The sequence below is a fragment of the Papilio machaon genome, chromosome 18 (genome assembly GCF_912999745.1).
Source record: "Papilio machaon chromosome 18, ilPapMach1.1, whole genome shotgun sequence".
NCBI lineage: Eukaryota > Metazoa > Arthropoda > Insecta > Lepidoptera > Papilionidae > Papilio > Papilio machaon.
This window is the reverse complement of record NC_060003.1, coordinates 4,181,603-4,203,934: the sequence shown is the minus strand read 5'-3', so window position 1 is coordinate 4,203,934 and position 22,332 is coordinate 4,181,603. Positions and strand designations below refer to the sequence as shown.

The 22,332-nt window shown below is 33.9% G+C and overlaps 1 protein-coding gene across 1 annotated transcript; it reads left to right on the top strand.

The window, feature by feature from the left end:
* Positions 1–6,862: 6,862 nt before the first annotated feature.
* LOC106713133 (synaptic vesicle glycoprotein 2C) lies at positions 6,863–12,061 on the top strand. The gene is made up of 10 exons (XM_045682320.1): positions 6,863–6,978; positions 7,469–7,681; positions 8,189–8,351; positions 8,863–9,044; positions 9,370–9,554; positions 9,666–9,826; positions 10,421–10,595; positions 11,220–11,494; positions 11,608–11,735; positions 11,994–12,061. Exons 1-10 carry the CDS (start codon positions 6,930–6,932, stop codon positions 12,059–12,061), a joined length of 1,599 nt encoding a protein of 532 aa, XP_045538276.1. The 5' UTR covers positions 6,863–6,929.
* The last annotated feature ends 10,271 nt before the right edge of the window (positions 12,062–22,332 follow it).

Here is a 22,332-nt window from a genome sequence, read left to right as displayed (position 1 = left end):
ATGTACAATAACAAGTTTACTTTCTATATATTTTATGCTTCCACATCTAAAATTTTAAAAGAACAATTCCTTTGATTTATTTTCTCGATAACTTTAACAAATGACTTATTCGAAGCGTGTACACAACTTCTGAAGGACATTGTTGTTATTTTACGACAAATGTTGACAAGAAGGAAAGCGGTCCGTAACATTTAGACCATTAGGAATATTACTTTCCTATTGTTTTGCTTTCTTGTTATATTTAGTTCGTAAATTAAGGTAATTTTCGTCGCCTTTTATGTTCCTTTTTTATTTCATTCTATGGTTTCCATTTGAATCTTTTTACATAATTGGACTTACAAATGGACTATCGCTTTAGGAAAACAGATGGATGGACGGCTGTTTGTTTGAAGGTATCTCCGGAACGGCTCTACGGATCTTGATGAATTCTGGCACAGATGTAGAAAATACTCTGGAAAAACACATAGGACACTTATTAGGTTTTTTTTAATTCCGCGCGGACGGAGTCGCGGGCGACAGGTAGTATTTACTACAGTCCAAAACTCGAAAAATATTTAAAATGAATATTTTTTTTGTAATAACAAGTAAACTAATAATGTATAAATAGAAGATTTCTGCTTTGTACACCATTATCCGCAAAATATATTTTGTTTGGTTCGTCAAGATTGTCGTGAAATTTGATTAGTTTCCACGATGTATCAAACGCTGAGGTTAGTTCGCAATTTTGGGCGCTGTTGCGGTCCTTTAAATTGGCTTCCTGCCAGGACGTAGTTTGAAATTTTAGTAGATTGCTTGTATATTGCTAATACGTGAGAAAGTTTTAGTAACAAGCTATTTAAATTCATGATTTATAAGTTATTATTAATTATTTATTTAAACAAAAGGGCATAGGAAAGGAGTAATCAGGATTAAATAACGGTCTTTGATAAGTGCAGAATAAAACTATATACAGCTTTGTGTACAAGATTTAAAATACAATGGTGTGACAAAATCCTGTATTTTATGCAAGTTAAATGTACGAATAAAATTTCACAGGTAAAAATTATGTTACGAAAAATAGACAATTTTGATAGGAGGAGTCCTATGTGAGCTTTGTACACGAACGTGTGAAACTTTAAATTTTGTGATAGTAATGAAGCGCCTGATAAAGTAATTCAATCCCATGTAAGGACAATGTTAATTTTCTTTAATAATGAACTGACTTACATCTAAATTTCTTTGGACCAGAGCCAAATTGACTCGCAGTAATGTCTTCGAGTATCAAGTGTGCGATATTCTAGGATAGTTCCATTCTTGGTAAAAATATCTGAAGTGGCAATGAACGTTGAAAAGGCTTTCTCTTTGAGTGTTTCATAAGACGTTTACACTATATTATTTAAACGGAAACATTTAGTACTTTATAGCTCTAGAAACTTATCTGGCCTGGTAAGAGTGACGTTGCTACCGCGACTAATTCTATCAGATAATAAAAAAACATCGATTACACACAAAACAAAGCTTTTTAAGACAACTCCTTTGTTTCAGATCCTCTAGCCAGAATTTGTCGCATAATAATTCTAATGACAGAAATCTTATTTCCTTCATGACGTTAAACTTGAATGTTTCAAAATTTATAATTCTAATATTATCAAATCTGGCATTTGCTCGCGACTTCGTTGGCGCGGAATTAAAAAAAATATTTAGTATTATAAAAATTTATGATCTGTTTATGATACGGAAATCTATCAAAATACAAATTATGAATCGAGATGTCATAATTAAAAGTACGAATTTCACACATAATTTGTAACTTATTCAAAGCAGGAAGTAATTCGTGTTACGCAATGAACATGGGCCGATTAAGCAGTCGAGACACGAAAAAACTTTGGTAGCAGCACAATGTGTTGTACGTGATTCGAATAAAATATATTTTATTTCGGAGATTCGGTACATTTATATAGATTTTTTTTTATATTCAATGAGAAAGCAACGAATAACTAAACCCCATTATTTGGCACAAAATCTGTTAATTTAAATTAACAGGGATTAAGTTTCTATCCATAGTGGTCGTGGTAGTGCAAAATGATCATGTTATTTGTCGGTAGAACTCTCAAAATATACGTCTCAAAATCTAGATTGGTATTAGTCATGTGTTCATTTTATAGAACTGTCTTATTTTAATGCAATTTATTTGAAACTGTAGCACAAAAGAGAATATGCGGTGTAATTTGAAGCACCGGTAAATACAGTGCGCTTTACTCTCTGACTAGAATAGGGCGGGATTGTAACAACCATTCAATGAATATTGAAGCAGTTAAATAACCAGAACTGGTTCTATTGCGTATGTCGAAATCTCAAATCATTAGTATATCAAGGCTTAAAATGTTCTTTTTAACCTCGTTGTCGCTCAGTAAAATCGCTGTTCGTTAATTATTCCTTTGTAAGGTTTTGCGATTGAATTCTTAAGAAAAAAAAAAGAAATTAATTTAGCTAGTGCTTTGATTTGAAAAAATCTAATGGATTTTGAAACTTGAAGACTTAAATTTTACTAGTTTTTCATTAAATTGCTTGCAAATAATTATCACGATAATTACCACTTCGTAAACTTTTTCTTTTTCATTGAGTAAGCGGTAAAATATTTATACATTTTTCTGCTGCGGAATCCTTCTGATATAGTCAGTCAGACATATGATTACATCACGTGAAATAGGTGAAGATAGCATAACATTTTAGCGGGTGCCGGCGTGCCAAATAAGTTCACAAGCGAAACACGCGAAAAGTAATTAAACATTCCAAACACGTCAGAACTTTTCAACCAGCAAAGCAGCTTCTTACAGCTGAATACATTAACTAAGCAGCTATTATGATATATTTTGTATGATACTTACGGCTGATCCCAATATTCGAACGATTTTTACGGCATTTTCTTTACGTCTTTGAATTTAACCTGTCTTATTTTATTGTGCTCTGACCATAGACGTTTGACAGATCGACTAATCGACTGTACTTAAAAAACCGATGATCTAAAAAAAAAATCTTTTTTTTTGCTTAGACTAGCTGTAGTAGTTAACTATTTAGGTGAGCTAAATATTCTACTTTGTAGTGTGATCCTTAATATTTTAAAATTCATGGCACGCTCGGCGTCTTTATTTTTGTTGAAAATTACCGGAATCTCAAAGGTTTTCTCGTAACCTAGTTCAAAGTGAAGCAGCTTGCTGAATGAAAAGTCTGTAATTGAAGTATTTTACATTAAATTTTTTTTTTTCAACTACACAACTTTTTAAAATTGAGTTTCGATTTTTTTGCACCTTATCATACGTGTTTTTAGATAACTAGTTTTTGAACCCGGTATACGAGTAATGCCAACGAAAAATCACGTCAAAATAATTATTTAAATGACGACAAATATTTTTCCTATTACAAACAAAAAAAATATATATATTTTAATATAAAGGAATTTTTTTGTAGATTTTTAAGGTCTCCTCTGTCGTCTTCAGAAAATATGTCTAGTAGATTAGAAACATTTTGGGTGCAAGCGTAGAAAGATCGGATCGGATCGCCTTTCATTTCTATTTGAACGATAAGATTATTACATATTATCGCTTTTTTTATTACAGCCTGATTTAATTAACTTTAAATTCACATAATTTGTGGCTAATTGAAAAAACAAATCTTAACAAGGTGCATCAGGTGGCAGTGCAACGCTGTGCTGTAACTTTTCATTTTGTTTAAAATACTTAATCATAATAAAACTCGTGCAACCTGGGCGTAAGGAAGATGAATGCTGCTATTATGAATATTATGAATAATTTTCCTGTAACATTACACAATACGGTATAAGTAGCAAAGCATACGTGAATACATTAACTGATTTCCAGAAGCGTTTTTATTGAAGTTAAACTAGACTGAAAAGACAAAATTGTTTTAATGGAAAAAAACACGAGGTCATAATGAAACAAAATACACAGAAAAATATTATGCGCTTTACAAGTCGGGATTTTCGCCTATTAATTCATGTAGAATGTCAAAGAGTTCGAAACAAATTAATCAATAATTTAGAATTAAGTAACTAAATTTAGACTCAAAAAAGATATCTTACAAACATGGTTTTGGCAATGTATCATCAGTCAACTATACGTCCCCACTAAGGGGCTTGAAGCCTACTCTAAGTTAGATGAATTGACCATTTTCAAACACTGGCACAGTGCGGGTTTAGTAACTTCACACATATCTTTGCAGATATGTACAGGTTAAATGTACATAAGTAAATGGAAAATCGATAAACACATTGTCACATGGCAGAATTCGAACCCAGGACCTGCAGATTACAAGTCAAATGGTTAACCCCTGAGCCACTTACGCTCTGTTTGGCAATATTGTAACGTAATTTATATGTATAGGAAATTACGAAAATAGTCACGTTCAGGTCGGGTCGTGACAATGAGCCGCATGACACCGCAGCCACAGTTACCTCCAGTCTAGTTAAATATTTTAAATACGATAATGCAGTGTGTGTTTAAATATTTTGATAGTAGGAAAGCATACGAATAAATTCTTAGATGTCTGAATTTTTAACAAACTGTTTAATGACAGTTAATGTTTGATTAATTTTGCCTGCAAAATTTAGAAGCGATAATTTCTATTCCAATTCGACAAAAACATCATGTTCTAAATAAATTCGAGTAAGCATGTTTTCGTCAATTTGATTTCGATTTAATGTAAGCAAGGTTTAATGAACCTTTCACAAAGGTAGTAAATTAAAATCTACTACATGTGACTTTCAGTGAGCATAAATCCGTGTTAATAGCTTAATTAAGCCAACGTTCATCTGCAAATTTTGAGTCCGGTAGCAATAGTGTAAAGGTAGAACATTTAATTTTGTATGCATATATATGAAATTTATAACTTTTCGTTGAATTCCTAGGGTATGAAAAATACAGAGCAAGTCAGTTGTTTCCCGTTGGACCGATCGCTCTACCAATAAATAGGCTCAATACGTTTTTTTGATAAGGTAAAAAAAAATTTTGATATCCATAAAAAGGAAAAAGCAACGAGAATGTTATATTCTATAGGCATAAAGATTCGATCTTCAATAGGGAATTGAATTATGATTTAGTTTATTGATATTCAAAGAGTATATTCTCACGAATGTGATATTATTTGATAGTTTCATATCGTACGTACGTTTTCAAATATTTACGTAACCTAAGAGTATAATAAGTATAGAAATAGATGTCGAATTTTTAATAGATTTGAAACTATAGCTATCTTGTATATTTGTATAGTCAAATAAAACTTAATGAATACAATAAATTATTGAAGTTTATAAAAAGCGACATTTTTAGATTTTGTAATCGCTTACGTAACTTTTAAGCTTAATAGCTGAATTGTTGGAAATTCTTTGAAATTTCTTTGAAAGCTTTTTATATTTTACCAACAAAAGATTCGTATAGCATTATTGTTCTTTTGTATAGGCGATTAACTTTTAAAAAGGAGGCGAAAGAATTCATTGTGTACATTAAATCAATTTGAAAAGATTTTATGTGAAACTTTTTAATAATTATATTACAATTTTCTGTTAAAATTGTGCAATATAAATTCAATACAGGGGAATCCATACCCCGCAGTTTGAAACTTAAATGCTAAAAATGTATATGACGGTGAATAAACGGAAATTCCTAACCTCTCCATCTTATAGAAACAGATTTATTTATTACTAGCTGTCAACCGCGACTCCGTCCACGAGGAATTGAAAAAAAAACAACCTTATTAGTAGCCTATGTATTCTTCCAGACTATACCCTACATCTATCGCATTTACAATATTATAAGTAAGATTTTGTAATATGTTTTAGAAAAAAAACACGAGCACTACCTTCAAGTAATGATTTATTTTCTTGCGTTAATCTTAGGGAACAATTTTGACACAATTGTTACAGTTATATTATTTTGTTTACAAGCTCAAAGATTTCGTAATTATTAATTGTGCTCGTTAGCTGTCATCGTATTACGTCATTTATAAAGATAAAGTAATCTTTTTTGCTGAACAAACTGAGATTGAAAATCATTTTATCAAAAACAATGTTAGTTATGTAAACAAAGATGTCAAATATATCACATTCCTTGATTATATCATAATATAAAAGATATATTTTATTATATCAGATTTTCAGATATGAATAAGTAAAGATACATTGGTAAAGATAAACGGTAATGAATTACGTAAAATTTGAGATGATTATAGTAAGGAAGTGAGTAAAAAATGAACGAAATAATATGTTTTTTTTTAAAAGAGAAGTGGGCAAACGAGCGGCGGGAACACCAAGGTAATCATCGACGCGCATTGTTGTATAGGTTCGACATTAAGTGGAAACATATACGTGCTCCATGCAAGTATAATTTTAAGAATATTTTTCAGTTGACTTTACTCTTCTGTACATTTCAGTAAAAAAAAGCATTCGATTTCTAAATTCGTTTGAATCACATTTTATCTCGCCGTCGAGATGTGACGTACGCAACGCATCTGCAAATGTCTATGGGCAATTGTCACTTCGCTATTTTGGCGACTTCAAGTGGCCACTAGCTCCTTTGCCACATATTGCGATGAAAAAATCTACGTTTATCATACAACTTGAATACATTGCATAATATTATATAATCTTTGTAGATAATTTGTGTAATTAAATAAAACAATTGACAAATTAAATTATCTACGCATCTCCTTATCTTATTAAAAGTGACAATGTCACAATAAACCTTATCACATTACTTAAACTTAAACTAATATTGATGTAGTAGCGTTAAGAAAAGATGCCTTTTAAAGCAGTCATTATTATATGAGAGCGAAAAAGAACGCACGTTTTCATTTAGTATACAGCTTTTTTAATGAAAACGTTTAACTTATTTTATTTAAAATTATTAAGTGTAGTTTTTGTGTTGACTGTGTACTAAATGGTTTCTGCATTGAAAATGGGTGATGAAAAACAAGCCGAGTCCAAAGGTAATTTTTGTCGCAAAAAAATATGCAACTTATAAAGACAATTTATAAATACTCCATCCGCGTGGCATTAAAAAAAACTTAATAAGTAGCCTATGTGTTCTTTCTTACTATGTTCTACATCTGTGCCAAATTTCATCAAGATCCGCTGAGCCGTTCCAGAGATACCTTCAAACAAACATCCGTCCATCTATCTAAACTTTCGCATTTATAATATTACTAAGGCTAGTAAGATTATATTTATATAGATTACTAGCTGTCGCCCGCGACTCCGTCCGCGCGCACTTAAAAAATGGGGGGGGGGGTATGAAAAATAGATGTCGGCCGATTCTCAGACCTACTGAATATGCTCACAAAATTTCATGAGAATCGGTCAAGCCGTTTCGGAGGAGTACGGGAACGAAAACTGTGACACGAGAATTTTATATATTAGATGTAGTTATTTTCACATTCAAAACACTTGCCTTAATAAATATAAATATTATATTTCTAGAACAAACAAAAGATCCTATGACAATATTAGAAGATGGGTTGATTCTTTGCAAATTCGGACGTTTCCATATAAGATTATTATTCACTTCAATGGCTGCAGTGTTCGCTTCCACAATGGTTACTACAACATCTTCGTATATTTTACCAATGGCGGAATGCGATTTGAACATGAGTATTATGCATAAGGGTTTACTTAATGCTATGCCTTTTTTCGGTAAGAAAAATTTATATTTTAAAATTATTTTAACACCAAAATATAATTGCAACAATTGCAAAATATATTTTGCCAAACATATTCGCAAAATATAATTTTCACAACATATTTACAAAATATAATTTCAACAACAACACAGTGTAAGTCTATGCTAGTTTAACTCTTTATAATATTAAATACGAGTAACTAATGTATAATTCTATATTCATACGTCAAAGTTCTAAAAATACAGAATCTTTATTCAACTGCTTTAAGACTCGAAAACAGAAAGACATAAAGGTGACTTTAATAATAAATAAGTTATGTTATTTTTAAACAAATTTAAAAAGAATTCAAATACTTAACTTGTTTTAACATGAAAAACGAAATCCATAAATATATTTATAAGTATATTAGAATGTTTGTTTTTTTTTAATGGTACATAATTTATCATTTATACTTAATCTGCTTTTAAAGAAAATTTATCTTTGAGCGTACATATTCAATAAAGTTTTATTATTTTTTTAGGACAAGTGGGAGCGACATTTTTTACTGGATTCTTAGTAGACGCCTTCGGCAGGAGAATATTTTTAGTTGGAGGCAACGCCGCAATATTTGTATGTACTATAATTGAAGGGTCCAGTCAAAACTATTGGATGTTAATCGTATTAAAACTTTTAGAAGGAATTGCGTAAGTAAAATATAACTAGGTCTTGCCCGCGACTCCGTCCGCGCGGAAATAAAAACTTAAATAGTAGCCTATGTGTTCTTCCAGTCTATGTCACTACATCTATGCCATTCAGAGAGATCCGTTGAGCCGTTCTGGAGATACGTAGTAACAAACATACATCCAAACATTCAAATTTATAATATTAGTAAGATTTAGTATTATAATTCGACTGTATTTTTGTTAAAATTACTTTTATTAACTGTAAGCTTTCGTCCACAACTTCGTGCGTTTAGAAAAAAAAGGTCGCCCACAATAAGTTTTTTTCCGTTACGTCAAAATCAACTCAGTCATTATAGAGATTTCCCGGAAAAAACGAGAATTTCGGAACATACCGATTTGCGTTAATACATAAAACGAGTAAATACATTATGTGTACAAAATATGATTTTTTTATCTATAATATAAATAGACACTCCAATTTTAATAATACAAATAGACTAAAAACTAGTTAGTAATAAGATGTTTATTTCAGGTTAAGTTTATCATTTACTGCTGTTGCATCAATGGTATCGGAATTTGTACATAAAAATATACGAGATAGAATACTGATGCTGTACTGTTCATTCATGTCGTTGTCTCTTGTTGTTGCTGCGTTGATATCATGGGGTGTATTATTGCAACCTTGGCATCTTGTAATAATCGAGGGCTACTTTGGTAAGGACAAAAAACTTCTTATCTTTTATTATCTTTTTTATATTAAAAGAAAAAAGGAAACAGTAGGCCACATGGTGTTAAGTGGAGTTTTCCCTTTTTGATCGTTTCCTGTTTTCCTCTAATCGTAAAAAGTTACTTCATAATTTTCTTTTTTTTAAGTAAGTGCTTAAGTTTCTTTAGAGATGATGTTCCTGAGGTAAAGTTATTCGTTTTACATGTAGTCGATATCTTTTAAACAAGGATTTGGTCTCAGAAACCCACGAGTAACGAAATTCATCATAATTTCCTGTAATACAATATTTAAAATAAATTCTTTCTTTTCCAGAATTAAGAATCTGGAATATTTACTTGTATATTTGTTCGATATGGAGTTTATTAGCTGCAGTACTTTATTGTACCATACCCGAAAGTCCAAAATATCTTTTATCGCATGGACAAGAACGAGAAGCGTTAGATGTATTGAGGAAAGTATACGTTGAGAATACTGGGAAATTAAAAACGGAGTATCCCGTAAGTACTACATTATATTTAAAAAAAGTTAAACTTTTATGCTAGGAAAAATACTCTACATTTTGTACAAAAATATGTGAATTATAGACATTGATACTTTTTGTATTTCAGATAAAATCACTTGGTGCATCTGGTTCCTTCAAATCAACCAAAGAGATGAGCCTTAAGAAACAAATGACACACGCAATGATAGACGTCAAGGAGTTGTTCCGCGCGCCTTTGTTTTGTAGACTTATTTTGTTTTCAAGTCTCACATTCGTGTGTTTGCTAGCGTAAGTGTTTGACAATCACATTAATTAATACATAAACACGAATCTCTATAAATGAAGAGGTAATTGCTTGGGAATGACAGTTTTTGCATCTATCTATATATTCCATTACTAATATTAGTACGAATCCTCACCACCGCTGCAAACCGTAACCATCACCGCCAAAATGATGCAAATCAAATCGCCACACAACATCACCATCAAAAAATAACCGTACCATCTCTCATCATACTCACTCACTACTACTCATCATAAATAACGTAACCATCACAAAATACCACAATTTATAGCCTGTCCATGTATTGAGGTTAGTGTACATAAGCCATATAATTGTACTTAACTAGCATATGCAGAAGCGGTTAACGGTTACTAATAAAGTCTTAAAGTGTGCATTTGAAAAAGTAACTCTACGGCAAGGGAAAGTTCCTTATCGTAGTTACCTTTTACCGCAGAGTTTAATTTAAATTTAATTGGCCACTAAGGAAGTTCATAGATTTCACATATTAAATCCATACTACATTAAGGGACTCCCTTAGTTACCATTCAATGTCTTTGAGTATCGGTAAAACTGACTATAAGTAATTCTATTACATACAGGTATAGTGCATTGAGGTTATGGTATCCACAGCTGTCAACGATTATAGAAAATTACCAGAAAGACTACGGAAAGACAGACCGATTTTGCGTTATGATGAATGATTATAAATATAAATTGAATGACAAAATGAATGTTTCTTCATCTAATGTTACAGATACTGAAATCTGTATACCTGTAAGTATTAATTAAATAAAATTTAATTTACAAATTTACCTAATGATAGTTAATGTATTAATTAAAAGACTTGTGAGATGTCATAGGTTCGAATCCTGCTATGCACCAATGTGTTTTTCGATTCTCGATTTACATATGTACATTTATTCGATGTACTTAAGATGAAGGAAAACATCGTGATGCAACCTGGACATATCTGAGAAAAAATTCAAAGAAGTCAACCAACTAGCACTGGGCCAGCGTGGTTGACGATGGCATAATCACCCCTTATTTAGGGTAGGCTCTGAGCACCTTAATGGGGACGTATAGTGAGCTGATGATAAATGAAAGACTTGTGAATATTGAAGTCGACAAAACTGATTGACATTAAGTTAAGCTAGCACTTGACGATATAACAATTTTACATTATACTCAATAGTAGTTTAGTTATCTATTAAATTTATTTTTAATATTCTCAGCAGTGAATTCTAATTTAAATTAATAATTCATTTTGAGAAAAAAAAAACAGAGATTAGTTGACTATTCTGTGAATCTAATACTGTGATGTAAATGTGCATGACATTAAAGTGTGTTTTGCACGTTTTAAAATTTAGAGATAAACTATGTTTTTTTTTTTTTTTACAGCAAATAAGTGGTTCAGAGACATACACAAATGGAATAATTCTTGGTTTATTTTCATTGTTCTTCGTTGGCGCTTGTGGTTATCTAGTTAATTTTGTGGGACAGAAAATACTTATGTTCATCTTATTGATTCTATGCGCCGTTTGTTCAGGATCATTGTACTGGACTAATACGTCTATACAAGCTGCTTTGCTTATTTCTGCGACTTGTGGTTTAATGCAATCAGCTCTGAGTCTTCAACAAAATATTTTAATTAGAGTTTTTCCAACAACTGTAAGGTATGTTATTATTTTAATTAAATCTATAAAATAATATAATTAACACTTTTAATAGTAGTTTAAAAAAAGATACTAGATAGTGAAAACTCATGTTAATATGTGTATCCTTTTAGGACACTGGCACTTTCAGCAATAGTTATGATTGGCAGAATCGGTTCTTTACTTGGCAACATTTTGTTCCCAATAATGCTGGAGTTAGGATGTATGGGGCCTTTCCTGGCTTTATCTGTGATAACACTTTGTAAGTATAAAATTATATTTGACATCTTACTAATATTGTTAATTGAATGTTTAGATGGATGGATGTTTGTTTGAAGCATCCGAAACAGCTCAATGGATCTTTAAGAAATTTGGCACAGATGTAGAACATAGTCCTGAAGAACACATAGGCTACTTATTACGTTTTTTTTAATTCCGCGAGGGCGGAATCGCGGGCTACATCTAGTAACCTATAATTTGTACAATTTTAAAGTTATTTAAAGTTTTTATTTTATTATAGGTGTCGCTGGGTTAGTTTATTATTTACCGGATCCAAACAAAGAAAACAATGGAGCGGGCGACAAGTAAATTAATTGTTAAAATAAATTATTATTAAAAGGAATTATGGATTTTTATTTTATTCACAATACAATAACTTACGTTAAAACGTATTTTAGAAATGGTAATTTATATTTCGTCTATCTTAAGAATACTTTGTTTGTCGTATCAGAATCACCAGAAGCTCGGCCCATGCATAATAAAGCAGGCATTACCATACTGAAAGTGAGCATCCTATTCGTATAACCTACAAAAACATTTATTTTCACACTGATATATCTAACGATATTTTATACTTAATATTAAATTATTTATTGTTATGTGTTAAAAAAAACTAAAAGTTTAACAAAAAAAATTGTATGTTACAGATAGAAAAATTTACGGGATTCCGTACAAAAAGAAGTTAATTGTTTACTAATTTGTACAATTAACCTTTTAATTCAAAATGTTAAATTGTTAACATTTAATTACCTTAAAGCTTTCAGTTTAAAAGGTATTAAGCTGATTATGTTTAAATATTATTTAAATAAGTCATCCAAGTTGAAAACTACGACTAAAGAGACAGCAATTATACAATTTTTATTCATCTTCTTGAGAGATTTCTTTGAATTAATCAGATTTAATTTAATTAATTACCAAATAAACAAACTGAAACAAGAATAAACTAAACCCTCGTTTCAAACAAACGAAAGTCCGTAAAAGTTTTTCGTGTTTTATAATTGCCGTAATTTCGTATCGAAACAACATTTTACGAAATCACATTACAAATATTAAAACAAATATTTTGAAAATCATGTTGTTTGTTTAAACTTTTTAACGGTTTTTTGTAGAACTCAGCTATTATATATTAATAATTTATTAATCGTGGTAAGGTTTCTTTTTTTTTATATCATAAGGCAGCAAACGAGCAAGCGACCGCTGCCCATAGACATCGGCAATTGCAGATGCGTAGCTTACCTTTAATCGACAGAGGAGGAGACGCACTCGAGAGACGCACGAGAGGATATATCATCTTGCTATTAGTCCCCTCTTTCATCAAATCCACTTCTCCTTCACAACCTTTCCTTATAAGAAAAGGATGAGAAGGGCACGCGGACTAAAATTAGTCCTCCGGCACGCACACTCATCAAAGAAAACACCACATTGCTTCCACTTCACGCATGTCTTCTGTGTGGTCGTGGTATTTCACCGGTCAACCCTGCCCATTCGTGCACCCAACAAATATTGTTGTTGCGGTATCTACCACTGTTAAAAACTTCTTACGAACATCGAGTCACTGTCTTGACTATATTGTAATTAAACATGTTTGTAGGTTACAGTAAAAAAAATGTAAAAACAATTTTAATATATTAAAATACAATTCAGCAACGAATATTTTTCATGAGACGTTATCAAAACCGACATAAATCAAATTAAATGAAATGGAACAAAGGTTTTTACATTTCATCGCCGCGATAACAGCGTCGTTATAACTTTATGATGACTGCGCGTAAACTGCGATTTTTTTATATATATGATAACAGTGAAGCAAACACACCATTAAAACAAATAATTTTTTTGATGTTATATCATATAGAATATTGTTAAGCTATGGCTACTAAAACTTCAATCATTAAAAACATATTTTTAATATTCACCTCGAAATTATTTATTACTTGCTGTATCCCGCTACTCCGTACGCGCGGAATTTAAAAAAAAAAACGTTATAAGTAGCCTATGTGTTCTTCTAGACTCTGTTTTACATCTGTGCCAAATTTCATCAAGATCTGTTGAGCCATTCTGGAGATACCTTCAAACATCCATCCTCCATCCATCCATCTAAACATTCGATTATAATTTTACTAGCTGTCGCCCGCGACTCCGTCCGCGCGCAGTTAAAAAATGGGGGGGGTGTATGAAAAATAGATGTTGGCTGATTCTCAGACCTACTGAATATGCTCACAAAATTTCATGAGAATCGGTCAAGCCGTTTCGGTGTAGTACGGGAACGAAAACTGTGACACGAGAATTTTATATATTAGGTCCTTACATATGAAATTGGCGTTTTTCGTACTGGCCACTTTAATCACGAATTTCTCCTCTTTGGTAAGGAATTCCAAATTCAAATTTGTACAGCTATAGACTCATGTATTTGTGGTTCGATGACCGTCATTCTTTGTTTTTTTTCTTCTGTTTTTTTCTGTTTGCGTCACTCATTGTACAAAATGGAAAACTTAAAATATCGCATTATTTACGAGTACGAGTTCCGCCGTGGCACTAGTGCTGCGGAAACGACTCGAAGGGTGAATGATGTGTATGGCGGTCGTGTTGCAAAAGAAAACACAGTTCGTTTTTGGTTCCAACGTTTTCGTTCTGGAAATTTCGATCTGCAGAACAAGCTCCGTGGACGGCCTGAGACTCAAGTTGATAATAAAGAGTTGAAGGCTATTGTGGAAGCGGATCCATCGCAAACCACGTCCGAGTTAGCTACAGGCTGCGATGTTAGTGATAAAACTGTTTTAATTCACTTGAAGCAAATTGGGAAGATTAAAAAGCTTGAAAGGTGGGTACCTCACGAATTGACTGAAACAAACCGGCAAACGCGCGTCGACTGTTGCGTTACATTACTAAACCGGCACAATAATGAAGGTATTTTAAACCGAATCATTACCTGTGATGAAAAATGGGTTCTTTACGATAATCGGAAGCGCTCAGCGCAATGGTTGGATCCTGGCCAGCCAGCCAAATCCTGCCCCAAGCGAAAATTAACCCCAAAAAAGTTACTTGTAAGCGTTTGGTGGACTAGTGCCGGTATTGTTCATTACAGTTTTCTCAAATCTGGTCAGACTATTACGGCTGATGTCTATTGTCAGCAATTGCAAACCATGATGGAAAAGCTAGCGGCTAAACAACCTAGGCTGGTCAATCGCTCCACGCCACTGCTGCTTCACGACAACGCTAGACCACACACTGCGCAACAGGCGGCTACTAAATTAGAAGAGCTTCAAATGGAAAGTCTAAGACATCCTCCGTACTCCCCGGACCTTGCTCCAACAGATTACAATTTTTTTCGAAATTTGGATAACTTCTTGCAAGGGAAAAAATTCAACTCCGATGGGGCAGTCCAAATCGCCTTCAAAGATTTTATTGATTCCCGTCCGACTGGTTTTTTTAGTAAAGGGATCAATGAACTACCTATGAGATGGCAAAAGTGCATAGAAAATAATGGTTCATACTTTGATTAATTAAATATATTATATTAAAAAATATTCGACTTTTTGTTCCTCCCATACAAAACGCCAATTTCATATGTAAGGACCTAATATTAGATTAATTATTCTTTATTTAATAACTCCTAATATTTCCACATTTTACAACAACTTGTTACACATTTTTCATTTCAGCATGTGAGATAAAAAGCTAAAAAGTACATAGAAAATTACTAACAAATAATCAAAATTATAAATTCAATGTAATTAAAACGTTTTCGAGCAATGAAAACTTATTGCAAGCTATTAAAATCCTTTGTACAATACAGACACGTTAATATTAAATGTCATGTCGTTATCACGAGCGCCAAGACACTGGCATAAGTAATTAGTCGGAAAGATATCGTTAGCGTAAATCTGACGACTAATAGTGCTCGATCATTAACACTAAGGGCAGTTAGCATATCTTTAAGTAACTATATATAAATAGCTCTTAATGTTCAAACGGTCAACAATCTCAACATTAAGAGTCGAATTCAATGCAAATGTGAAATTATATTTACACTTAACTTTACAATTTCATTGGCTGACAATGTCAATGTTATTGTCTATGGATTTATTTTAGAAAGATTTAATTTATTACTACAAAACTATTACTGTTTAGTTAAACACGTGCTTTAACCCTTTGACCGCCGCTGATTGATATTATTGACGTGAATGTGGTTTTATGTTTTATCATAAATATGTATCACCACATTGTTTTTTACTACATTTGTTCTAGATTACTAGACGCTATAGGTTAAGATTCATAGACATTCAATTGGACTATTCTACATACGTTGCCCCTTTCGTCTTATGCTAATGGATGTCTGGTACAGAGCGACTCAATATTTGCATGAACGTTCACTTTATGATAATGTACATACTTCGCACGAATTTTGCCAGCTTAACACTATTGATATTTTTCAGAATTAATATTAAATTGTAAAGTTTTTTTTTTTTCATTATATCTAGAACAATGTATAGAATTTTGGTAACTCCAAAGTAGAAGGGGTCTCTGTCTTGTTAAAAGGGTAATAATAATTTATTTTTGATTTAAAAATTAAAAATTAAATTTGAATACAAAAGATTCATGGATAAAACCTAATATGGGAAATAATTTTATACATTTTCTGCTTCCTGAATATCTTGATTTTCACGTCGGCTGGCAGTTTGCCAGCAAAGACGACAGGCGTGAACTCATACCCATCACTCAAGTTGTCAATCCTTAAAATTTATGGCAGAGATTCTGATTGAAATGTTGGGAGTGGCTTAATGCACAGTAAAATTTATAGCTTTTTGTATAAGTTCAATTATTTTATAACATGTTCATATAATATATTTTTTTAAATATAATTTTTAATTAAAATGTTATACATATGCAATCATAAATAAAAGTTTAAATTAAGGCACACTTATATTCTTATACTCGTACTATTTTAAGGGCACAACATGTTAATTTATAAATGTAGTGTATCGGTATTAATTAAACGGCGGTTGGTTTGGGACTGATTTATTTTAAATCATACAGACGGTAGGTTATACTAACCTACCTACATTTAACACAATATATTACAATCTCTCCCTTAAAAGAATTACAACAAATACACAGTTTTCAAAACCAACACTTCCCTTCTTTAAAAAAAAAATATACAATACACATTACAGTACCTACTTTACAACAAATTTCGTTTTCAACAACACATAGCATACATGACAGATGTTGACATACACATACATGTTTTACATTTTCGACCAAAACAATGCAGATGAACAATGAACCCATATTAAAAAAACTAAGCCATTGCAGTTTAAAGAAATCTAACTTCAATCACAATCATCATTAACAAAATAACATTATCCTTGAATGAACAACAAATTATGGGGTCAACTTATTAACAAACAAACCGAAACATTTTAACACTTTTTTTTTAAATATAATTTAAACATGTTTTCGTACCAAAAACTTCTAACTTTTTCAAATGCAATGAATTTACAATTTTTTTTTTGTAATTCTAAAACATACAGTAACTTCAGATTTAAATACACTCAACATTAACTCCAGAACACTAAACAAATGAAACATTTTTTTTACACTGTAACTAATAAATGGCGGTTACACATTAATATTATTTTTTAACCGAACTCCATATCCCTTATCAATTACAAATTAAATTAATTCACACAGTAGTACTCGACCCAGTCACTACTATGCACCACGATCACAATGTTACAGTTAAATAATAAAAATTGACATTCTGATAAATTTTCCTAACTTCACTATAAAACTCCCGGTAAATCCCTCAACCAAAAACTATTACGTTACCTCAAATTATCAACTTAAATTAATTAAACTGTCATCAAGTACAAAAATACAAAATTTTACCTAGCAACAAGCCTTGTGACAATGAGTCCTACCTTGTCAACACTACAAGCGACCGCACCAGTGCGCCTGAACCCTCAATCACATGTGTGCCCTCTAACGACACAAACGACCATCCCAGTGTGCCCGGACTTCCAGGCACCTGTCCTTCCCATTACACAACATGTAATCACACCGATGCGTCGGACCCCTAGTAACCTGTCCTCCCTACAACACAGAAGGGCCTCCAGAAACTCGTCCACCCTACGACGGTACCAGTGACAATGTGGGCACAGTTGTGTGCCTTGTCCTCGACAGTCACACCGTATCCTACCTTCTCCTCGGCAGTGCCATCACGCACACTCCACACGTAACAAAACAACCACGCCAGAACGCCCAGACCACCAGCCACTTGTCCGCACCTTAACAGTACAAGTGACCAGTCAGTGCGCCCGGCCAATGTGCTCCGCCTACTCCTCGGCAGTAGCACTGTGTCCTACCTCCTCTTCGGCAGTGACACCACGCACGCTTCCACGTGCACCAATACGGCTACGCCAGTACGCCCAGACCACCAGCTACTTGCCCGCACCTTAACAGTACAAGTGACCAGTCAGTGCGCCCGGCCAATGTGCTCCGCCTACTCCTCGGCAGTAGCACTGTGTCCTACCTCCTCTTCGGCAGTGACACCACGCACGCTTCCACGTGCACCAATACGGCTACGCCAGTACGCCCAGACCACCAGCTACTTGCCCGCACCTTAACAGTACAAGTGACCAGTCAGTGCGCCCGGCCAATGTGCTCCGCCTACTCCTCGGCAGTAGCACTGTGTCCTACCTCCTCTTCGGCAGTGACACCACGCACGCTTCCACGTGCACCAATACGGCTACGCCAGTACGCCCAGACCACCAGCTACTTGCCCGCACCTTAACAGTACAAGTGACCAGTCAGTGCGCCCGGCCAATGTGCTCCGCCTACTCCTCGGCAGTAGCACCGTGTCCTACCTCCTCTTCGGCAGTGACACCACGCACGCTTCCACGTGCAACAATACGGCTACTGCAATATCGCGATACCGATGACAACCCGCGTGCCACAACTGCCTGCGCTCACGCCGCCGCAGCCCCGCATGTCCTGCTGTCCGCTCCGCCCACCACCACGCTCGCGACGAACGATGACGACAACGCCCAACTAATGAGCGGACGCGAATCTTCTCCGCAACACAACAACCATTACCATTATCCCTAAATGGCTTAACAAATAAAAAAAAACTAATGTAAGGAAACCATCCTACATTACACAGTTAACATTCACTACTTGTTACAATACAAACTAATCAAGTTATCCGCTTGTGACTTGAAATTAACATTGGCGTAATTCACATACTAACTGAAACATTCGAACTTTATACTAAAATTAATGTGCGATATTTTCGTTCAAAATTAAATTCAATAAAACTCATCTTCGATTATAGTACAATTAAACAACACTGAATAATAATTTTACTTTGCACAATACAATTCCATTTTATTACATTTTGTAAGATACGTTACTAGACACGTCATCCTAGCAAAACAGCGACGCGCCTGTCCCGCTCCCACTAGCGGCAACAGCGGTGTAGCTGTCTCACTCGCCCTCGCGCTGCATTTAATTGCATTATGCTTTGTCATGATTTGAAAAATTACAAAATGGACGTTGAAATATTAAAAATCTTTGTCACAATTTACACCAACTTCGAATTGTTTTATACCAAATTTATACAAAAAAAAAAAACTGAAACACATCGGTTACCCTTTACCGATTTCAATAAAATAAAAACTACAAAAACATTACGATACAAAATACTTAATACAGTCTTACAGTCATTAACATAACTAGCTTCGTTTAACACTTAACGCACGCACTTAATACACGAAGCCTGCGAAACACTCTTCCCCGCAGCTTCCACCGGTACCTCTGCCGCCGCCTCTGCGCGGGCCCCTTGCCCACTGCAACCAACCCTGGCGCTGCCTTTCCTCCGGACACACATGCCCCAAACACCCGTGTGCTTCCATCACCACAAACGTAGACTGCGGCCACACTTCTCCGCCGCACACGCAGGCGCCGCCGCCCGCCGCTGCTACTGCACAGGCCCCTCGCCAACTGCAGCCGACCGGCCCTGGCCCTGCCCATCTTCCGGACACACGTGCCTCGCGCACGAATGTACTTCCCACACCATACCGTAGCTTGCGGCCACACTTTTCCGCCGCACAGGCAAGCGCCGCCGCCCGCTGCTGCCATTGCGCAGGCACCTCGCCCACTGCAGCCGACCGGCCCTGCCTGCTTGAGTCCCAACCTGCGCCGGCGTCGCTCCCTGGCCGCTGCCCTCTCCGGACTGTCTTCCTCTACCGCGAACACCAACGCCACCGCCTTCTCCGCCGACATATTATGATCGCACGCACTTAGGTTCCGCAAACTAACATTACGCTGTGCAAAATTATTTTCGCGAGTAATAAACATACGCGTCCACTTGTTCGCCCACTATCTTCACCTTTCCACGCGTCCACCATACTTTTTACGCAATTGAAAACATCCTCGTCGCCAGTTGTAGTGTATCGGTATTAATTAAACGGCGGTTGGTTTGGGACTGATTTATTTTAAATCATACAGACGGTAGGTTATACTAACCTACCTACATTTAACACAATATATTACAATAAACATATGTTTTTTGTACATTTTTTTTATAAAAAAATGACCCCACTTCATTGGGAAAAGGGCAGGGAGATGATGATTTTTTTTTAATTTCCCAAAGAGGAAAACAAAACGATATTTACTTTATGAATGCATTGCTATATAGGGGCTTTAAAAACGTTATCACTACTTTACGACCTTATTTTTGTCGTAAACTCGATACGATTTTATCTTCCTGATTTTAATAGTATACTGCGTTTAATCTTCCATCACGAACGACGTTTACTTTTACAGATGTTTTGAGTTTGTTTTTTTTTTTTTTGGGATTGTAGATCACATTTCGTTCAAGATACTAATGTAACAATGTGTAGATGGCTGCAAAGTTGAATGAAGACTGAAAATGATATGAATGGACTGTGTAAAAGATATGCGTAAGAAGGGAACGAATTCATTACGACCGAAAGAAACGTACACCGTTATAAAAAATTGTAAATGAATTAATTGATCATATATTTGTTATTTTACCACAGAAAAGAATTAAGTATGGCTTCTAGCATAAGATTAATTGCCAGTTACATTTGAGCTTAACACTTAAACGCAATAGACGTGATTCAGATGACGTATTGGTCAATTAAATTTCCCTCTGGCAATACCAATGTGCTCATAACGCGAGCTGTATGCGTTAACATGCGCGCAATATTTCTTTATACCTGATATGCATTTTGTATTTTATTCTGTTAAACTAATTTGCATTCGAATTTATGTATTGAAAAACATAAATATTTATATCCTCTAATTTTTTCACATTTAATTTAATATGATTTTGTAGTAAGTATTTAAAAATTATCTCTTTTATTGTGAAAAAGCCTGCACTACTCTTGATAATATTTTTACGTCTTTTTCTCAAAACACGATTTTTATGTGAAATTCAGCGACCTACTCGTCAATCACAGATAAATAAATAAACTTAATACGTAATGTAATCTTAACTAAACTCTTCCAACGTATTAGGTACTATTGTAAAAGTTTAATGACTATAACTAAATTGACTCTCAGAGAGATATCAATTAATTTTAATCACTAATACTAATGGTATAAACGATCTCTGTCATGACTTTGATTGGAATAACTCTAAATCAAGGCTAATCGTCGCTTGACCTACGTCAAGCTGTCGACTGCCAGCTTCACGCTTAATTATTGAAGCTATTGATTTTGAACAGTAGAGCGTTTAATCTGCTCTATTGACATATTTTAGGTACGAATTTTAGTTCGTAAAATTCAAATGACTTGACGTTATATTTGACTCATAATAGATCTTAGTATAATTGACCTTAGTTATAATAGATCAAATTGACGCACGTAATGTTCATAGAGTTGAAATATTTTTCAACTCTATGAACATGTTCAAAATGTTAGCAATTTTAGAAATTTTTATGTTTTCAATTGTTTTTTGATAAATCTTTTCAAAATTTTTCGGTACCGTGACAAATAAAAACAAAGGACTAAGAAGAGTGATATTTAATTAGTTAAATTAAATTAGTAAAATTATTAGACTTAAGGGGATTTTGAATTTCGAAAGGCTAAGGTAAAAAATAAGCTGATTTAAATTAAATATTAAACAAATATTTTAAAGAAAAGGTTTATATATTAAGGTTTATTAAATACCTTATAATCATACATCGTATAAAATAAATATGAAAAGTTGTTGAGAAAGTGTTTTTATAAGCTATGCAATTGGCTGGGATCAAAAACTCAAACGTTATTAGGAGGATAACTAGCAATACCGCAATGTCTATTATCCAACAACTTGAGCATTAGAAATATGGCAGATTGCATTGGCTCTCTTCCAAACTCGGCATGTAATTTCCTCACAATTTATCGTCGTTGCAGTGGCCTTGTGTTTAAAATTGATTTCGGTCGAGGTATCACATTATTTATTTGTCGCGATCCTATTTTACATACGGCGTAGGTGTGACATACAAAACAGATAAGCCACGCTACACGAAGAGCAATTATACAAAGTTTTCTGAAATTGCGAGTACCAC